Raw genomic sequence first — 16,413 nt, forward strand, 5'->3', positions numbered from 1 at the left:
CGATTCCCCTGACATTTCCCTCCCTCAGTATTACAAGGGGGATAATATACGGAGGTTCTAGGTTCCCCTGACATTTCCCTCCCTCAGTATTACAAGGGGGATAATATACGGAGGTTCTAGGTTCTCCTGACATTTCCCTCCCTCAGTATTACAAGGGGGATAATATACGGAGGTTCTAGGTTCTCCTGACATTTCCCTCCCTCAGTATTACAAGGGGGATAATATACGGAGGTTCTCGGTTCCCCTGACATTTCCCTCCCTCAGTATTACAAGGGGGATAATATACGGAGGTTCTAGGTTCTCCTGACATTTCCCTCCCTCAGTATTACAAGGGGGATAATATACGGAGGTTCTCGGTTCCCCTGACATTTCCCTCCCTCAGTATTACAAGGGGGATAATATACGGAGGTTCTCGGTTGCCCTGACATTTCCCTCCCTCAGTATTACAAGGGGGATAATATACGGAGGTTCTCGGTTCCCCTGACATTTCCCTCCCTCAGTATTACAAGGGGGATAACATACGGAGGTTCTCGGTTCCCCTGACATTTCCCTCCCTCAGTATTACAAGGGGGATAACATATGGAGGTTCTCGGTTCCCCTGACATTTCCCTCCCTCAGTATTACAAGGGGGATAACATACGGAGGTTCTCGGTTCCCCTGACATTTCCCTCCCTCAGTATTACAAGGGGGATAACATACGGAGGTTCTCGGTTCCCCTGACACTTCCCTCCCTCAGTATTACAAGGGGGATAACATACGGAGGTTCTCGGTTCCCCTGACATTTCCCTCCCTCAGTATTACAAGAGGGATAATAAACGGAGGTTCTCGGTTCCCCTGACATTTTACCTGAACCTCAAAGGAGGGATGTAGACAAATGAGGTGGTGTTATGAGTATGTACCTGTAAAGTAGAGTATGATACATGATACATGATACAAAATGATACAAACTGGACATGGTATACAGAAATCATGAACATGGCACAACTATGAAATGAATGGAGGGTATCCTGATATATAATAGTATCAATAGCTTGATGAATGGTCAAGCACTCTCAGTGCACCTCCCATAATTTCTATAGCATGATACTGAATCTCACCTAGTTGTCAGCATCAATATTTGAACATCACATTATACGACTGAACCATCTTCCCGAGGCAAGAGCATCCACTTGCCTTTTTATCAAAGTCTTGTTTCCACCCTTGCCACATCAAGCCCACTTTCCTGTGCTAAATATGATTGGACTATCGCACATATCGGTAGTCCAATCAGAGAACATTTCACAAAATCAACAACCACGACTGGTACGCCTTCATATAAAAGTGATTTACCAGTGCCTGTCTTTGTTGACACGAATATGTCTTTTCATCTTATAAACCCCCCAAAGATTGCCAATGTTTTGTGTCTGGGATGAAATATCTGATCGATTAGATATTTTTAATTACAAGAGGCACAACTCGTGATCTACGCGAGGTGGCGCCAGGGACAAGCTAAGCGTCCTTGATGTGGCAAGGGTAGAATCTAGGCTTTGACAGAGGCTAGTGGACACACTTGCCTGAGGAAGATACCAGTGCACAAGCTTAGATTGGAGCTGGCTTTTCTTTTCTAAACCCACTGTATAAGTAAACAGGTTTTTATCATGTCTTTCATAGGTGGATGCATTAAGCCTCACAATAATAACACTATTTTCCTGGATTCATCAGTGGCCCTATCTTGCTCCATGTATTAATAAAGAATATATGTTTGAGGCTAAAAAAATAATAGTCTTGGTTCTCAGGCATTGCCTTTATGTAGGGAGCCCCTTTCTCAAGGTGATTGTACACAACTGTTTATTTGGTTAAACAACTGTTTATTTGGTTACATACTAGTCGGAACACACACCCCTCCCCCCTCTCTAAAAAAACACCGCCCACCAGCCCGCACTATATCTTCAAAAGCCATTGCCAGAGAATCTTTTATTTTTTTAAGCCTAACATTGGAAAGATTTTTTCTGTTTCTGCCTGAACAGTGGTGGTATCCATGGACTTAACATTACCGTATTCGATGTAATAAGTGCCCTGCTCTAATAAGCGCCCACGGCGATATTTGCCAATATATTGGCCAGTGAACAATCCCAATTAGCACCCCTTCCCATCAATGTACACAAGACTTATTTATTTGCGTACAATACTCACTCTTGTGTTATATGCCCCCTTAATTATGGGCAATTAAATCCTGGAAAAATATATATGTCGTATATAAACATTTCAGGTTGTCAGCATAAACCACGAAATTTACGAACTTTCAACTCTGTTTTTTTCACCAAAATAATATTCCAATAAGAGCACCCTATTTCTAATTTTGAGAGCACCCTGGGCGCTTATTACGTCCAATACGGTAATGTTAATAATTCAGCTTCACTGATCTTGCAGTTGAAGTGGAAGTGATGTTGACAAACGATGACGGGTGGCGTAGAAGCAGGCCATGACATAAATAGGCTCACTTAGGCTTGTAACCCTGGCAACATGAACAGTCTCCCTGTTCCTGTATCTTAACCAATTCTTACACAAAGTGCAAAAAGATATGTTATGTTTTACACCACAGAATGACTGTCAGACATGGAGAGGAAAAACATGAGGAAAAGCCAATCATTATTGCACATCTTCAATCCGAATATTTCTTGTTCATATGACATTAATTTGCATCACTGTCATGTCTGCAAGATACATATAAACTATTATCAAATCCTACATTGTTCCTTTCAAACTACTGATGTAAATAATATTATCCATAATAAAATATAAAAACAATATAAAGATGGAACAACAATAATATTGTTTCTTTTTTCTTGTCTTTTGTAATTAGCGTTTCAAATTCACTACTAAAAATAGCTGCTACAAACGTGTCTTCAGCTAGATTTTCTTTTTGAACCTGCTCTGAAATATTGCTTGTCAAGAATTTTCCCTAATGTACATGTATGAATAATTAAGCTAGTTGTCCACTTAGTTGCAGTCAGAACAGTGAGTCAAGTCTCTGGATACTAACAGTGCACTTATATCTGGCAACAAAAATTATCCTACGTCACACACTTGCTGAAAACATTGATTCGATTTTTAAGTTGTAAAAATATGCTATTTTGACTCTCTTCGGAATTCTTAGGTACTTGATCAGGCCAGAAGTCAAACACTTGCAAGTCTAAGAAGAAAAGTAGTAGCTGTCAGCCATTTGAACATCATAATTTTCATTCCAATATTTTACTTTTCCCTTACTTTATTATTTGACCTTTCCAGTGGTCCAACAAAAGGTCCTTATCCTACTTGTCCTTTCCACATTAAAAAAACAGGAACCACGAAGGAGGTAAAACCTCATTCCAGATAACCCTGTAATTGCACTTGCATTTCTATATTTACCGGGATTGTCATTTTCACTCATACAAGTCATAGAGTCTTTGATTGTTGTCTAACACAGCACTCGGCAATATTCAAGGCTGAACATAATTGAGCCTGGACCAGACAAACCATTGATTGATACGAGCATAGATCCATCCATCACCTAGCCCGACCACCGATTAGTTGAGTTGCCAGGGATCAGGTGGGTATGTCATTCAGAGATGAAGGAGTGAGTGAGTATGGTTTTATGCCCCTTTTAGCAATATTCCAGCAATATCACAGCGGGGGACACCAGAAATGGGCTTCAGACGTTGTACCCATGTCGGGAATCGAACCCGGGTCTTCGGCGTCAGAGATGAAGGAAGCTGCATGTACAGTTACTCTAAGATGCTCAACACTCAATTCAACATTAATATGTTACAGTGCTTCCCTCTCATTTCTCTGCTTTGTCAATCTCTCTGAAATCGGATCTTTTACTCACATACGATACCTCTCTTCCGATTCTCTGATCAGTCCCCGATGAGTTTGGCAATTCCAAGATTGCAGAAACTTATCATTTGTTATCAATACACTATTTTTCAGTATTTTCAAGATAACATGTGATTCAAACATACAAAATATGAATCCAACAATAAAACGAAATTGGCAATAAATTCTAACTTGTAAACATTCTTGTGGTGTTATGATGACATAAACGATAAAACTTGAATCCAAATCTGAAACGAAGTCGTTCCATAAACTGTCAACTTATAAAGCTGTATCATAATTGTGTGTCTTTTACGATAACTTTATGATAACTTTATGATAAGTTGACAGTTTATTGAACTTCTTCGTTTCGGATTTGGATTCAAGTTTTGGAAAAATTAGATTATAGTATTTTTTTAGGGGGAAAAAGGTATGTTTTTACAGCAGAATTTAGTAAGTCTAGCCGCAGAATTCGTGTGGGACTGTATGAAGTTCTTAGCTTATCATGCATAGATGTATCATGTCGGAGTAAAAGATCCAATCTTAATGAGATTGCTGCTTTGTCAATATTTGATATATTATGATATATCTAAATGGGTGTACTGATCATATAGATAGATATGTCAACATTTTGATATAGCGCAGAAAGGTGGTGATGGTGCTGGGATTATTACAGCTACCGTGGTGATGTGATGCTGATGGACACCCTGACCCAACACACAAGTGATATCCTGATGATGCTCTCACTGTCATGAATATGCATTACAAAATACTTGAAAGAAAAAGTTCATTTTCCTCAATGGCAAATAGCAGGTGACGTGAAAATCACAATTGATTATTGTAAACAATTAATTAAACGTGTGGGGTGTCTCAAAAGTCGTAATCACTAAATCAAATTAAGACAGACTTGCTTTCAATATAGGATATATATTAGCATGCAAACCTGTCAAGAAGGAAGAGAACTTACGGACGTCAATTTCTTTAGTATGAGGAACACAACAATGATGGCAGAGAGCATACAGGGACATATATATACCGTATTCGATGTAATAAGCACCCCGCTCTAATAAGCCTCCTCGGCGATATTTGCTAATATACTGGCTAGTGAACAATCACAATTAGCACCCCTTCCGATTGATCGATGTCCACAAGATTTTTTTTATTCGTGTATAATACGCACTCGTGTGTTATATGCACCTTAATTATGGGCAATTAAATACTGGATTAATATATCTGTCGTGTATATTACACACAGACTTTTATTTTGTATAATTTCAGGCTGTCAGCATAAAACACAAAATCTTTCAACTCTGGTGTTTTTTCTCAAAAACTTTATTCTAATAAGAGCCCCTCATTTCAAATTTTGAGAGCACCCTGGGCGCTTATTACTTCGAATACGGTACTCTCTGCCTCATAGAATTCATTCACCTGATGAAGGAGTAAGCATATACTCCGAAACATTGTGTTCCTCATAATAAAGAAGTTGCCATCCATATTTCTCTTCCTTATGTGTATCCCTTCTAAATGCCTTTCAAAGATTTAAACCTGTCAAGGCTCGATAAGATGAAGTACTGTTCTACATTCGCGATTTCACTGTCTTCCTAGTTTCTTCCTTTTTGGTGCAGCAAACGGGTCTTTGAGATAGGCCCTCGTTGGTTCTATCATGTCAGCTTAGTTCGGACAGCAGTAAATAGTCTTTGAGCTGTCGCGGAATCATGAAACTATCGACTTTGCTTTGTGGATGGTCACCTAGCTGATCCCGGATTGTGGCACGGCAAAGGTGTTGCAAACTTCGTGGCGTCTGTGAGAGGCGGCAGAGATAGGCACAGAAGTCCTTGTGGCAACTCAACTGCTTTGGGATATCCCCTGACTAAAACAAATAAAAATATTCAAAAAACATATCATGTCTGAAAATTAAGCGTGATTCACGATGTTTGTAAGATTCAAGCAAGACATCATCTGTGGTGTTCACAATGATCACAATCACTACTCACAAAAGTTTCATCAGGGCGGTCGGGTAGCCTTGTGGTTAAAACGTCCACTCGCTACGCCAAAGACCCAGGATTGATTCCTAACATGGGTACAATGTATGAAGCCCAAATGTGATATTGACAGAATATTGCTAAAAGTGGCTTAAAACCCATAATCACTCGCTCAGACAATCTTCCCGAGATAAGGGCGATAACTGACCATAAAAGGCCAGTTTCCATCCTTGCCGAAATAGGCTGGAATTTCCAGGTGCAATCGTAGCGTCACCAGTGGCTATTACGAATTATGTCCCTTCTATGCCACTCCTAATGACCAATCAGATTCCATCTCTCATATCACAAGCATTTGCTTCACAAAATTGCCATGCCCAGTCACAATGATCTGATCGATAATCAAGATCCATATTGATATAAATGAGTCTTACACAACGAAGTGCATCAAATCACTTGAGCACCTTGATTTATAACATGAAAAGATTTGCAAAATATCTGTCGACGCCCAGTTGACAGTACACATGCTTTGCAAATCCTTCAGTTGACCGAAATCTGCACATTGAAATCCATGCTGTTTACGAACAAGATGTCTGCTTCGTTACGCGATCTTGTTTGGACGATGCATAGACTCGATAGTTCAGCCAAAATATAACTCCGGAATTCCAACCTAGTTCAGCAAGGGTGGAAACAGGACTTTTACAGTCAGTTAACTCCCTTGCCTCTGGAAGATGTCTCTCACTGAGAGCGTTATCCCTCCAGCTAGCTCTAGTACCGGTACTTATTTTCTCTGTATGTCTCCGTGATGGACATATCACAACAAGGGAGGTCAAGGTCAAGCTGGACAAGGAAGGAATGTAATCCTGGGTGATTTTCAGCTGGAACACACAAACACCTGCTAACTGAGAAGTTTATTTAGCCTTCACTTGAGGTATCCTTGTAATAAGCACGACTGATGTTCAGTCCATCCCTTGTCATGTGTATCTAAGTGAGGACAGATCATGATTTTGTAAGTGATTCCCAACATTATCCAATCTGTTAAACTCAGATCTTCCTTCTCGCAAATCAAAGATCTGAGGACATCCCATTTTGGGTCATGTCAGAACGACAGTTCGTCCGATCAATCTCAAAGCATTCCCTGATTGGGAAAGGTATGGTCAGAATGTGTTTTCTAATTATGCAACCTCAAAAAAGCTTAACATGGGGTGTAAGACAAAGTCATTGTCGATCTCGCCCTTCAATGGGATAAACATCTGAATGGAAGATACATTGTACAGCCCAAGGTAAGTAATGCCATACGATCTCGCCCTTCAATGGGATAAACATCTAAATGGAAGATACATTGTACAGCCCAAGGTAAGTACTGCCATGCGATCTCGCCCTTCAATGGGATAAACATCTGAATGGAAGATACATTGTACAGCCCAAGGCAAGTACTGCCATGCGATCTCGGCCATCTATTAGACATTGCAAAATGTTCTTTAATTCATTTTTCAAAGGTAGAATCGAGAATTTGCCAAAATACTTTTCAAAGTAAAGTCTGGAATGGAAGTCAGCAGTTTGAAACAAGTGATGCATAGCTAGTGTAAGCTGCTTTCTGATTTGCTAACTTCAACTTCTTGCTAGTCATTTCATTGGTTGGTCAAAGTTTGCGAAAGGTCATTCTGACGTGTCCTGAAAGGGATGTCCTCAGATCTCTGTTTAGTGGCAGCGAGAACTAAGATACAATCTTATTGAAATTGAACATAAACCAGAATATTTTCACAACCTGCTTCGCTCGCCTGCCTGATTTTGTTTCAACTCAACATATTCTGCATTCTACTCGAAAGCACAATTTGAAATCTTAATCATATGTCATGGATTAAGTGTAAAATTACTTCCATGGAAATCATTCCGTTTTATTTGAGTCTCATAGCTCTCACAATCTTCGGGTAGCCTAGTGGTTAAAGCGCTTGCTCGTCACGCCGAAGACCCGGGTTCGATTCCCGACATGGGTACAATGTGTGAAGCCCATTTCTGATGTTCGCCGCCGTGATATTGCTGGAATATTGCTAAAAGCGGCGAAAAACCATACTCACTCACTCACTCTTTCAAATATGCATGTCAAAACACTATTGCATCTATATATAAAGCTAGCTCTTCATTTTGTCTTTGAAAAGGAACAATTCTGAAAGATGAATGTTTAGTTGTCTAAATTTTGTTTGTGTATTTGTTTTGTTTGTTGTTTAACACCGCACTCAGCAATTTTCCAGCTATATGACGGCGGTCTGTAAATAATCAAGTCTGGACCAGACAATCCGGTGATTGACTTCATGATCATCAATCCACGCAATTGGGATACGATGACATGCATCAACCAAGTCAGCGAGCTTGACTACCCAATCCCATTAGTCGCCTCTTACGACAAACATAGTCGCCTTTTACGGCATGCATGGGTTGCTGAAGACGTATTCTACCCCGGAATCTTCACGGGTCTAGCTGTCTGGATGAAGTGGAAATGGCACCTACCTTGTTTTTGAATGTGAGCTGGGCTCCGGCCACCACTAGGTAATGTAATACCTCCAACTGGCCGTGAGATGCGGCGAGATACATCGGGGTGACGCCCCAGTTGTCGGCACAGTTGACATCCGCTCCATGCTGGAACACACCCACACAGTTAGCATGGTTTGTGATTACACTCAAGACATACGACAGACACAGGGGTAGATTTAACAACCAACTTGTATGTAGCAAGCAGGGTTTCCTCCTTTTGAACATGTTGAAGTCCCTGGCCCTTCTCCAAACTAGCTGGACTACAACTAAATGGCTCTGAAAATTTTTAGAACTCCTCACCCTGAAAACGTTTCTCACTACACTCTGAGATTAAATTTTGGCTTCCATTTGCCTTATTTCATGGCGATTAATGAGAAAATAAAGCAGGTGTTGTATACAATATTACAAAATGGTGTCCGGTTGTCATTCAACCGAGATGCTCCAATTAAAAAAATGAAATACACACAGAGAAGGGGTGAAATTTTGACAAGCCAGACGAGCCACCTACTTTACGTTTTAGCAAACCCTTTGTAAATTTAACTGGCTACGGGCCAACAGTTAAATCGACCCCTGAGACACCAGAATGTTCCTTAATCTTGAGGCATGTGATCCTGATAATCACTTTGTAATTGTCAGCGAATGAGTTGGACCTGAACATCTGATTCAGTTAATCACCATGACGACCCATGGGGATTCTGGGTAAGAAAATATGTTCCCTGCAACCCATGCTTGTTGTAAGCGTTGCTCATGATGTCACTTACTGGACTGTCTCGATTATTTCCAAACCACTGTCTTATTACTGGAATATTGCTTCAGAGCTCCAGATAAGCTGCGTATCTGCGTGAAATACGCATCAGAAATGCAGAAATACGCAGTAAAATATAATCCAAGTGTATCAAATACACAACGAACATTACAGATACGCTACAAAAATAAAACTTGTGCGTATCATCAAAACATTGTGAAGTGACCCTGCGTATTCGATTAGCAAATCAGCAACTTATTTTGAAATTATAAGTTGGCATTCCGTCAACCTTGCCAAACTCCACGATGACAGTCAGATCATGATCATTTGCCATCGTGTGGAAGTATCGTGGTATTTTTGAGTCCTATAAAGCTCTCGAACCCACACGACACCAGTTTGCAGGGACTAGATGAATAGTGTTTTTAAATAAATGACTTAAATACCCACATGTGTAAAAACTAGTGGGTAACAGAAATTTGAATACGCAGATAGAATTACTGATACCCAATGATTTTAAAATGCATGGGTAAAATACCCACAACACCAAAAGCTTATCTGGAGCTCTGTGCTTAGTACGGCATTAAACAACAAACAAACAACAACATCACTACGATCACAGCAAGTCAGATAAATATAAGAAGAAAGTTAAAACTGATGCAGCTCATAGACATTTCCCATCCCAAACCATCGCTGCTGACAAGGCCGTGACAGACAAAAGAATCAGCATTGTGCATTTAATACTGTTGCTATTGGCATCATAAGTATTGTAAAGGCTGATGTGTTCTGAATGACAGTCCACACTTATTTCATGTTTTCTCTATTATTGATTCTCCCACTAGGGCCAAACAACAGACACTTTAACAATGATTCTGCTTTAAATGCTGTTTTAGGCCATGTCTAATTAGCCCCTGTTCTAGGCTTGCTAATACTAATAGTGTCACACAGTGATACACTTGTCTACAAGTTGCAATAATGAGCAACAAATACCTCAGGTAACCATGGTAATGGTGACTCATATTTCCCGTTTTACACAAATAAGCAGCTTATATGAAGTTCTGATGGCCAGTGCAAAAACAAAGTCTCCCTGATGTTCTCTAACAAAAGCAATGTTACTACAAAATTGCCAAATACAAATATTTAACATATCAGCTACAAAAATGTTTTTTAATTTTTACCCCAGCATGCCAAGCTAGTTTACAAAAAAATCCAGAAAAAATCTTGACAAAAAGTGATTAACAGAAAGACACTGTACAGTACCAGGGATCTACACCATTAATCATACTGTTTGAATGGCAATCTAGAAGTTGGTGAGTAGGTAAGAAAACATACAACTGTGCTTCAGAAGCTGTAGAGATCAAGGGTGTCACATCTCGTCTGCCTATGAGGATCTAATCAAGCAATAGACTAGTTTAATTAGGATCCAATCAGCTTGTCACAACTGTTTCATCCTTTGAATCGGTTCACTCCCAAAACTTCTACATGCCAAAACGTCTACATGCCAAAACATCTACAGAGAGTTGTCATGGCTGATTGAGTTTACCTATTGTTATAATGGTATAGTCCTCCTGTAATTAAGAAGACTCATTAGCTTCTTTGCGATGTTGTTTTAGAAAGGCAAGGAAGGGTACTTTGGGAAGATTAAATAGTTACAGATTTACCTAATGAAAACAACTTATTTGGAGATAAAGAAGATTATAATAAAAAGACCTGTCACTTACAATGAAATTAACTGGTTTAGGAAATCACAATTATACACTGTTTAAGATCAAAAGGTTTCATGTGTATGGAGGAAAAGCAACTTACAAGTTGTCGGGCTGAGATTAGTTTGAACCTTAAATTGGGTTTACTCAATTCATTGTGGATTAACACTATAGTATATAACTAGAGTCCATCATGATGACAATTTATCACTATGGCTGGTATCAGGAAAGGGGAGTAAAAAAGTGTGTGTACTATTTATTTATACCAGTGTTATGTGAGTAAACTGACTTCAAATTGTTTTGTTTTGTTGTATGTTGTATACTAAATTAATTGGACTGTTCCAATCAATGCCCAACAGGTAATAGCCAGAAGATTAGTGGTGCAGTGGACCATAAACTTTGTTGTTTTAAGCTGTAGAAGTTTTGGGAGGACACCTTTGAATCCTTATCTTGACTGTACATCTGGCATCACCCAATTATCTTCATGCTGCTTGTTATCTAAATACCTGTTGTTAATCTGCTGCTTATCACAATATGTCATGTATCTATACCTCTCATCACTTGGTTGTAGTCATTCCTGCTTGATAACAGTGTAGAATCTACATCAAAACAGTAAACCAGAAGTTGTTATTCATAAAGTTGTATGTTTTCTTACCATTGGTCATATCCCACCAGTGTGAAGTGGTTTATGAAACATAACTAGACAAAACAACTAGTCCCTCAAGCATTGTCTAGATATTCCCTTGTCTTGGACAAACAGAGACAACCTAATCCTGTAAAGTATGTTTGTTTGTTTGTTGTTTAACGCCGCACTCAGCAATATTCAAGCTATATCATGGTGGTCTGTAAATAATCAAGTCTGGATCAGACAATCCAGTGACTGACATAACGAGCATCAATCAACACAATTGGGTTACAATGACATGCATCACAGCCTAACCACACAACCCTGTTAGTCGCCTCTTACGACAGACCGCCTCCATGGTCTAGTAGTAGAGCGTCCGCCCGGAGAGCAGAAGGTCCGGGGTTCGATCTGGCGCTCAGCATTAACTTAAGGGGCTCAAACAAGGACTGGTCGGCTCGGAGTCAGTATACTGTGTCTGAGTGGGGTATTCATGTTAAACTGTGACATGGTATCTCAGTGAGCTAGCACTATAAATCGGCATCAGTCCAGACTAGTACAAGCAGCCACACAAACATACACACATGCATGCTATATAAGTGCAATAATCTTGGACGTGACGTTAAACCCCATTTCACCTCGCCTCACCTCTTACGACAAGCATGGGTTGCTGAAGACCAATTCTAACCCGGCATCTTTAAGGGTCCTGTATAGTATGTCATGGCATGATACATCTATGAGACTTACCTTTATAAGCAGTAAGGCACTGTCTGGGTACAGGCTGACAACAGCGTGCAGAGGCGTCCCGCCATGTCGACACTGCGTGTTCACATGGGCACCAAACTTGAGCAGCTCCTCGATACAATTCTTGTGTCCCTTGTACGCTGCCCAGTACAGAGGAGTCTTTCCATAGTAGTCTTTGCGATTCAGATTGACTGTCCCTGGTCAAGTAGGCAAGAAATAGGAGTCACTCGCTAACTCATGGTCTTAACAATGTCTGTTCGTTCTTTAACATCACACTCAGCAATATTCCAGCTATATGATGGCGGTCTGTAAATAATTGAGTCTGGACCAGACAATCCCGTGATTGATATCATGAGCATCGATACATGCAATTGGGATACGATGACATGCATCAACCAAGTCACCAAGCCTGACCACCCAATCCCATTAGTCGTCTCTTACGACAAGCATAGTCGCTTTTTACGGCAAGCATGGGTTGCTGAAGTTTATTCTGATACGGAGCTTCATGGGTGTCTTAACAATGTGAACAGAAGAATTTGTACAACATGGATGTTATTCCTTTACTGTATCATAAAGAGAGTCGTCAGTACTAAAGGATGCTTACGAAAAAGAAAGATTAAGAAACCTGGAGTCTTACATCACTGTACTTGTGAACATTGATAATCTGAAAGGGTGCTAACTGGGATTGTTCACTAGCCAATATACTAGCAAACATCGCCGTGGGCATTTATTACGTCGAATACGGTATTATTCAACAAAAATCAACCCAGACAATAAAGTCCAAAGCTTTGTCCAAATGTCAGTTTAAATACAAGATCGAACAGACCTGTTTTGTGCAGTATCTCATGAATGCGTCGAACATTCCCATGACTGGCGGCGTAGTGGAGATCGGTCCAGTTGTGATTATAGCTTGGTGGCGAGATGCGGTAACAATACGTGGTTGGTTTGCTGGCGGCAGGAGAATCCTTTACATCACACCATGACAAGCTGCTGCCTCTCACACCCATCATCGTTAAAGTAACGCCACATGGGTTGCCATTTTCAGTCTGTACAAGAAAAGAATTAACTGGACATGTGTTTGTATTACATGCAAAAACAAAAGTAGTCCTATCTCCGCCTTTAACTAAATGTCCCCAAAGCGTTCCTCCATAGCCATGCATCATCAACCATTTGCACTACTCCGAATCAGGTAACAGCTGACCTTTTGGATAATCAGGTGCAAAAACCTTTCTAGTGACGTTACAAATGTTTCCACACCATAACCGTGAAAACTTTCTGAATTCAACTCTTTGCAAGTCATTTCATGAGCGAATGAGTGAGTGAGTGAGTATGGTTTTACGCCGCTTTTAGTAATATTCCAGCAATATCACGGTGGGGGACAGCAGAAATGGGCTTCACACAATGTACCCATGTTGGGAATCAAACCCGGGTCTTCGGCATGACACAAATGCTTTAACCACTAGGCTACCACTAGAGTGAATATGGGTGTACACCTTTTTGTGGGTAATATCACTCCATTAATGGGCCTCACACATTGTACATAATGAGAGGAATCATCAAACCCGGGTCTTCGGCTCGACAAGCGAACATTGTAAACACTATGTCATTTGATGGACTGTCTGGTTCAGACTTGATTATCTACAGACTATCATCATATAAGTAAGGACAAACAACTTCTTTATTACAATGAGGACTGACAGTTGGATGTAGACTGTAACACTGTTATCAACCTACACCGAAACGTCACTCCTCTATTTATATTAAATAAGTTGTTCATGCATATATCTTGTCCTTACTTTATACTCCAACTATTAAATGCCTCTCAAAGAAGTTATTTGCCATCATATTGCTGGAATGTTGCTGAGTTCGGCGTTCAACAACAAACAAACAAACAAACAAACAAACAAAAGCAAACTAAAACTAAAACTTAAAATATTACAGTTAACAATATATAGTCTGAACAGTCACATGCAAAATCATGAAAGAACCTGCCGTTTATCTGGGGAAAATTGTTAAACAGAATTATTACATTTACAAATCATATTTGTATTTTCAGTGGTTGAGAAAGGGTCACATAACCTTCTTTAAAACATGGTATTGCCCTGAGACCCACCCTGACATGAAGCATTCAAAAGTGATATTGTCCTGTATGGTTAAGCCAAAGGACTCAAATGAGAGAAAATATTTTCAACCAATCAGCAAGAGCGTAACACGAAGCTTGTTGTGAAGTAACATCTCCAAGGTAAACAATATGGCTGCTTATTTCACGGTCATTTGCGATAAGGTATGAGACGCAATTCTCAACTCAGGTTGAAATATTGTTGGTTTTTATATTATAGGTTCAGCATTTTGTTCATGCCTTTGTCAATATCTGATTCTTGGATATCAAAAACATGACACTGTCCTCATGAATGGTCAATAATTGGTGAATAAACAAAAAAACAAAAAGTGTTTTTCATCAAAACATTCTCACCATGAATGTATCATGTAGTCATGAAAGTTTTAGGGACTTCTAATTTCATTGGGGAGCACACCAGAAACCTTGATTGTTGGTTTGAATCCCGGTTTGCCCCAATTATGTTTCTAGGTTTGTCAGCACCATACCCATGCTCGTGGGTTTCACTGAAGTGGTAAACGTCTGAGTGAGTGAGTGAGTTTGATTTTACGCCACTTTTAGCAATATTCAAGCAATATCACGGCGGGGGACACCAGAAATGGGCTTCACACATTGTACCCATGTCGGGAATCAAACCCGGGTCTTCGGCGTGACGAGCGAACGCTGTAACCAGGGTGGGTATGGTGCTGACAAACCTAGAAACATACTAAGGGCAAAACGGGATGTGAACCCACAATCATAATTCCCAAGAGACTCAACTCGGCACAGCGAAATGTGGTGCTTTAGACGACTGAGCCACTAAAGCTCCCTAAAAAGAAGTCTAATATGATTGAGTATACTTAACATTCTTTAATGTGACATATAGTGTATGATATACACTGAATCTCAGTTTACTAACTTTGCAAAGGCCTGCTCTGTGCATGTGAGTATTTCGTATAATGTTAACCACCAACATGCTGTTATTATTAAGAGAGTTTGTGCATTTGGATTGATGTTTGAGGCAAAAAAGTGAGTGAGTGAGTTGTGTTTAACGCCGCTTTTAACATTATTCCAGTTATGTCACGGCGTGTCAGCTTAATGTGGGAGAAAAGCCCGAAGTGATGCAGGTCTCAGATGTTCACCACTTCGGTGAAACCCACGAGCACGGGTATGGTGCTGACAAACCTAGAAACATAATCGGGGCGAACCGGGATTCGAACCCAGAGTCATAGGTTTCTGGCATGTCCAAGGGACGCAACTCTGCACAACGAATCGTGGCGCCTTAATCGACTGGGCCACCCGTGCCCCCTTTGGAGAACACTACAGAACTGATGACACTTCATTTCCGGTAGGATGGCAGAAAGATGGACAATAGTGTATGGTTCGTACAGTGATTGCATATCTAAATTTTCCAATCAAATACACTAAATATCTCACCCATTTCTTAGATACATTTTGGGGGACATTTGGTCATGTCAGAGGGAAAATATCTTTTTGAACACCTTCTAGCACCTGAATGCAATCAAAGCCTCGAATACAGATGCACCACCTTATCGTGCTTATGTTCGGGAACATGGCATATAGAGCAGGTAGAAATACATAAAGAGTTTTATCTGAGTGAATTTATCAAATGTGTCAAGCAGTCCTGGAATATGAAACATTATGTACAGCAGCAGCAGAAGACTGTGACTTCGGACATTTAAAAGGAAAACAATTCAACAAACATTTCAAATGATCGCCACTTTTCCCTTCAGTGGTGGGTGCCAAATTAATTCTCCAAAACATGTGATCATGACGATGATTCACTAGATCCATACATCACATTGACATTTGTTTTGAATCAGAATACAAATACCTAAAAGGAATCATGTAAATACTTACATTTAAATCTAAGTTACGAACCTGATTAGAGAGCGTTAAATTTGGGATTACGACCAGGTGACAGTGTGAGTGTTTATGTTGTTGTTTATCACCTCGCACCTGCCTAGAGGAAGTGACCTAACAACTACACAAGAGACAAAACATCCGCGAGGAAACATATTACCATTATTCTAAATTAGATCGTTCAGTTTGCTTTTAGTTTAAGTGAAGGTGTAAATATGGTCATAAAATAATATCATGCAAAATATTTTGACTACAGGACTCTATATTTTGTGACCGTCGAC

General features: G+C 40.0%; 1 protein-coding gene across 2 annotated transcripts; it reads right to left on the reverse strand.

Annotated features, from left to right (window-relative positions):
• Window positions 1-5,126: 5,126 nt before the first annotated feature.
• On the reverse strand, window positions 5,127-16,227 carry LOC139445769 (26S proteasome non-ATPase regulatory subunit 10-like). Of its 2 annotated transcripts, none has more exons than XM_071226980.1 (5): window positions 16,151-16,227; window positions 12,980-13,199; window positions 12,157-12,350; window positions 8,319-8,447; window positions 5,127-5,701 (listed from the first exon to the last, which is right to left on the reverse strand). In XM_071226980.1, the coding sequence occupies exons 2-5, from the start codon at window positions 13,161-13,163 to the stop codon at window positions 5,498-5,500; spliced, it is 711 nt and encodes a 236-aa protein (XP_071083081.1). In that variant the 5' UTR covers window positions 13,164-13,199; window positions 16,151-16,227; the 3' UTR covers window positions 5,127-5,497. The 2 variants fall into 2 exon arrangements, with proteins under 2 accessions (XP_071083081.1, XP_071083083.1); XM_071226982.1 differs by having other exon boundaries at window positions 16,130-16,166.
• Window positions 16,228-16,413: the final 186 nt, after the last annotated feature.

Source organism: Haliotis cracherodii, unplaced genomic scaffold, assembly GCF_022045235.1.
Source record: "Haliotis cracherodii isolate W230 unplaced genomic scaffold, xgHalCrac1.p SCAF_6, whole genome shotgun sequence".
Lineage (NCBI taxonomy): Eukaryota > Metazoa > Mollusca > Gastropoda > Lepetellida > Haliotidae > Haliotis > Haliotis cracherodii.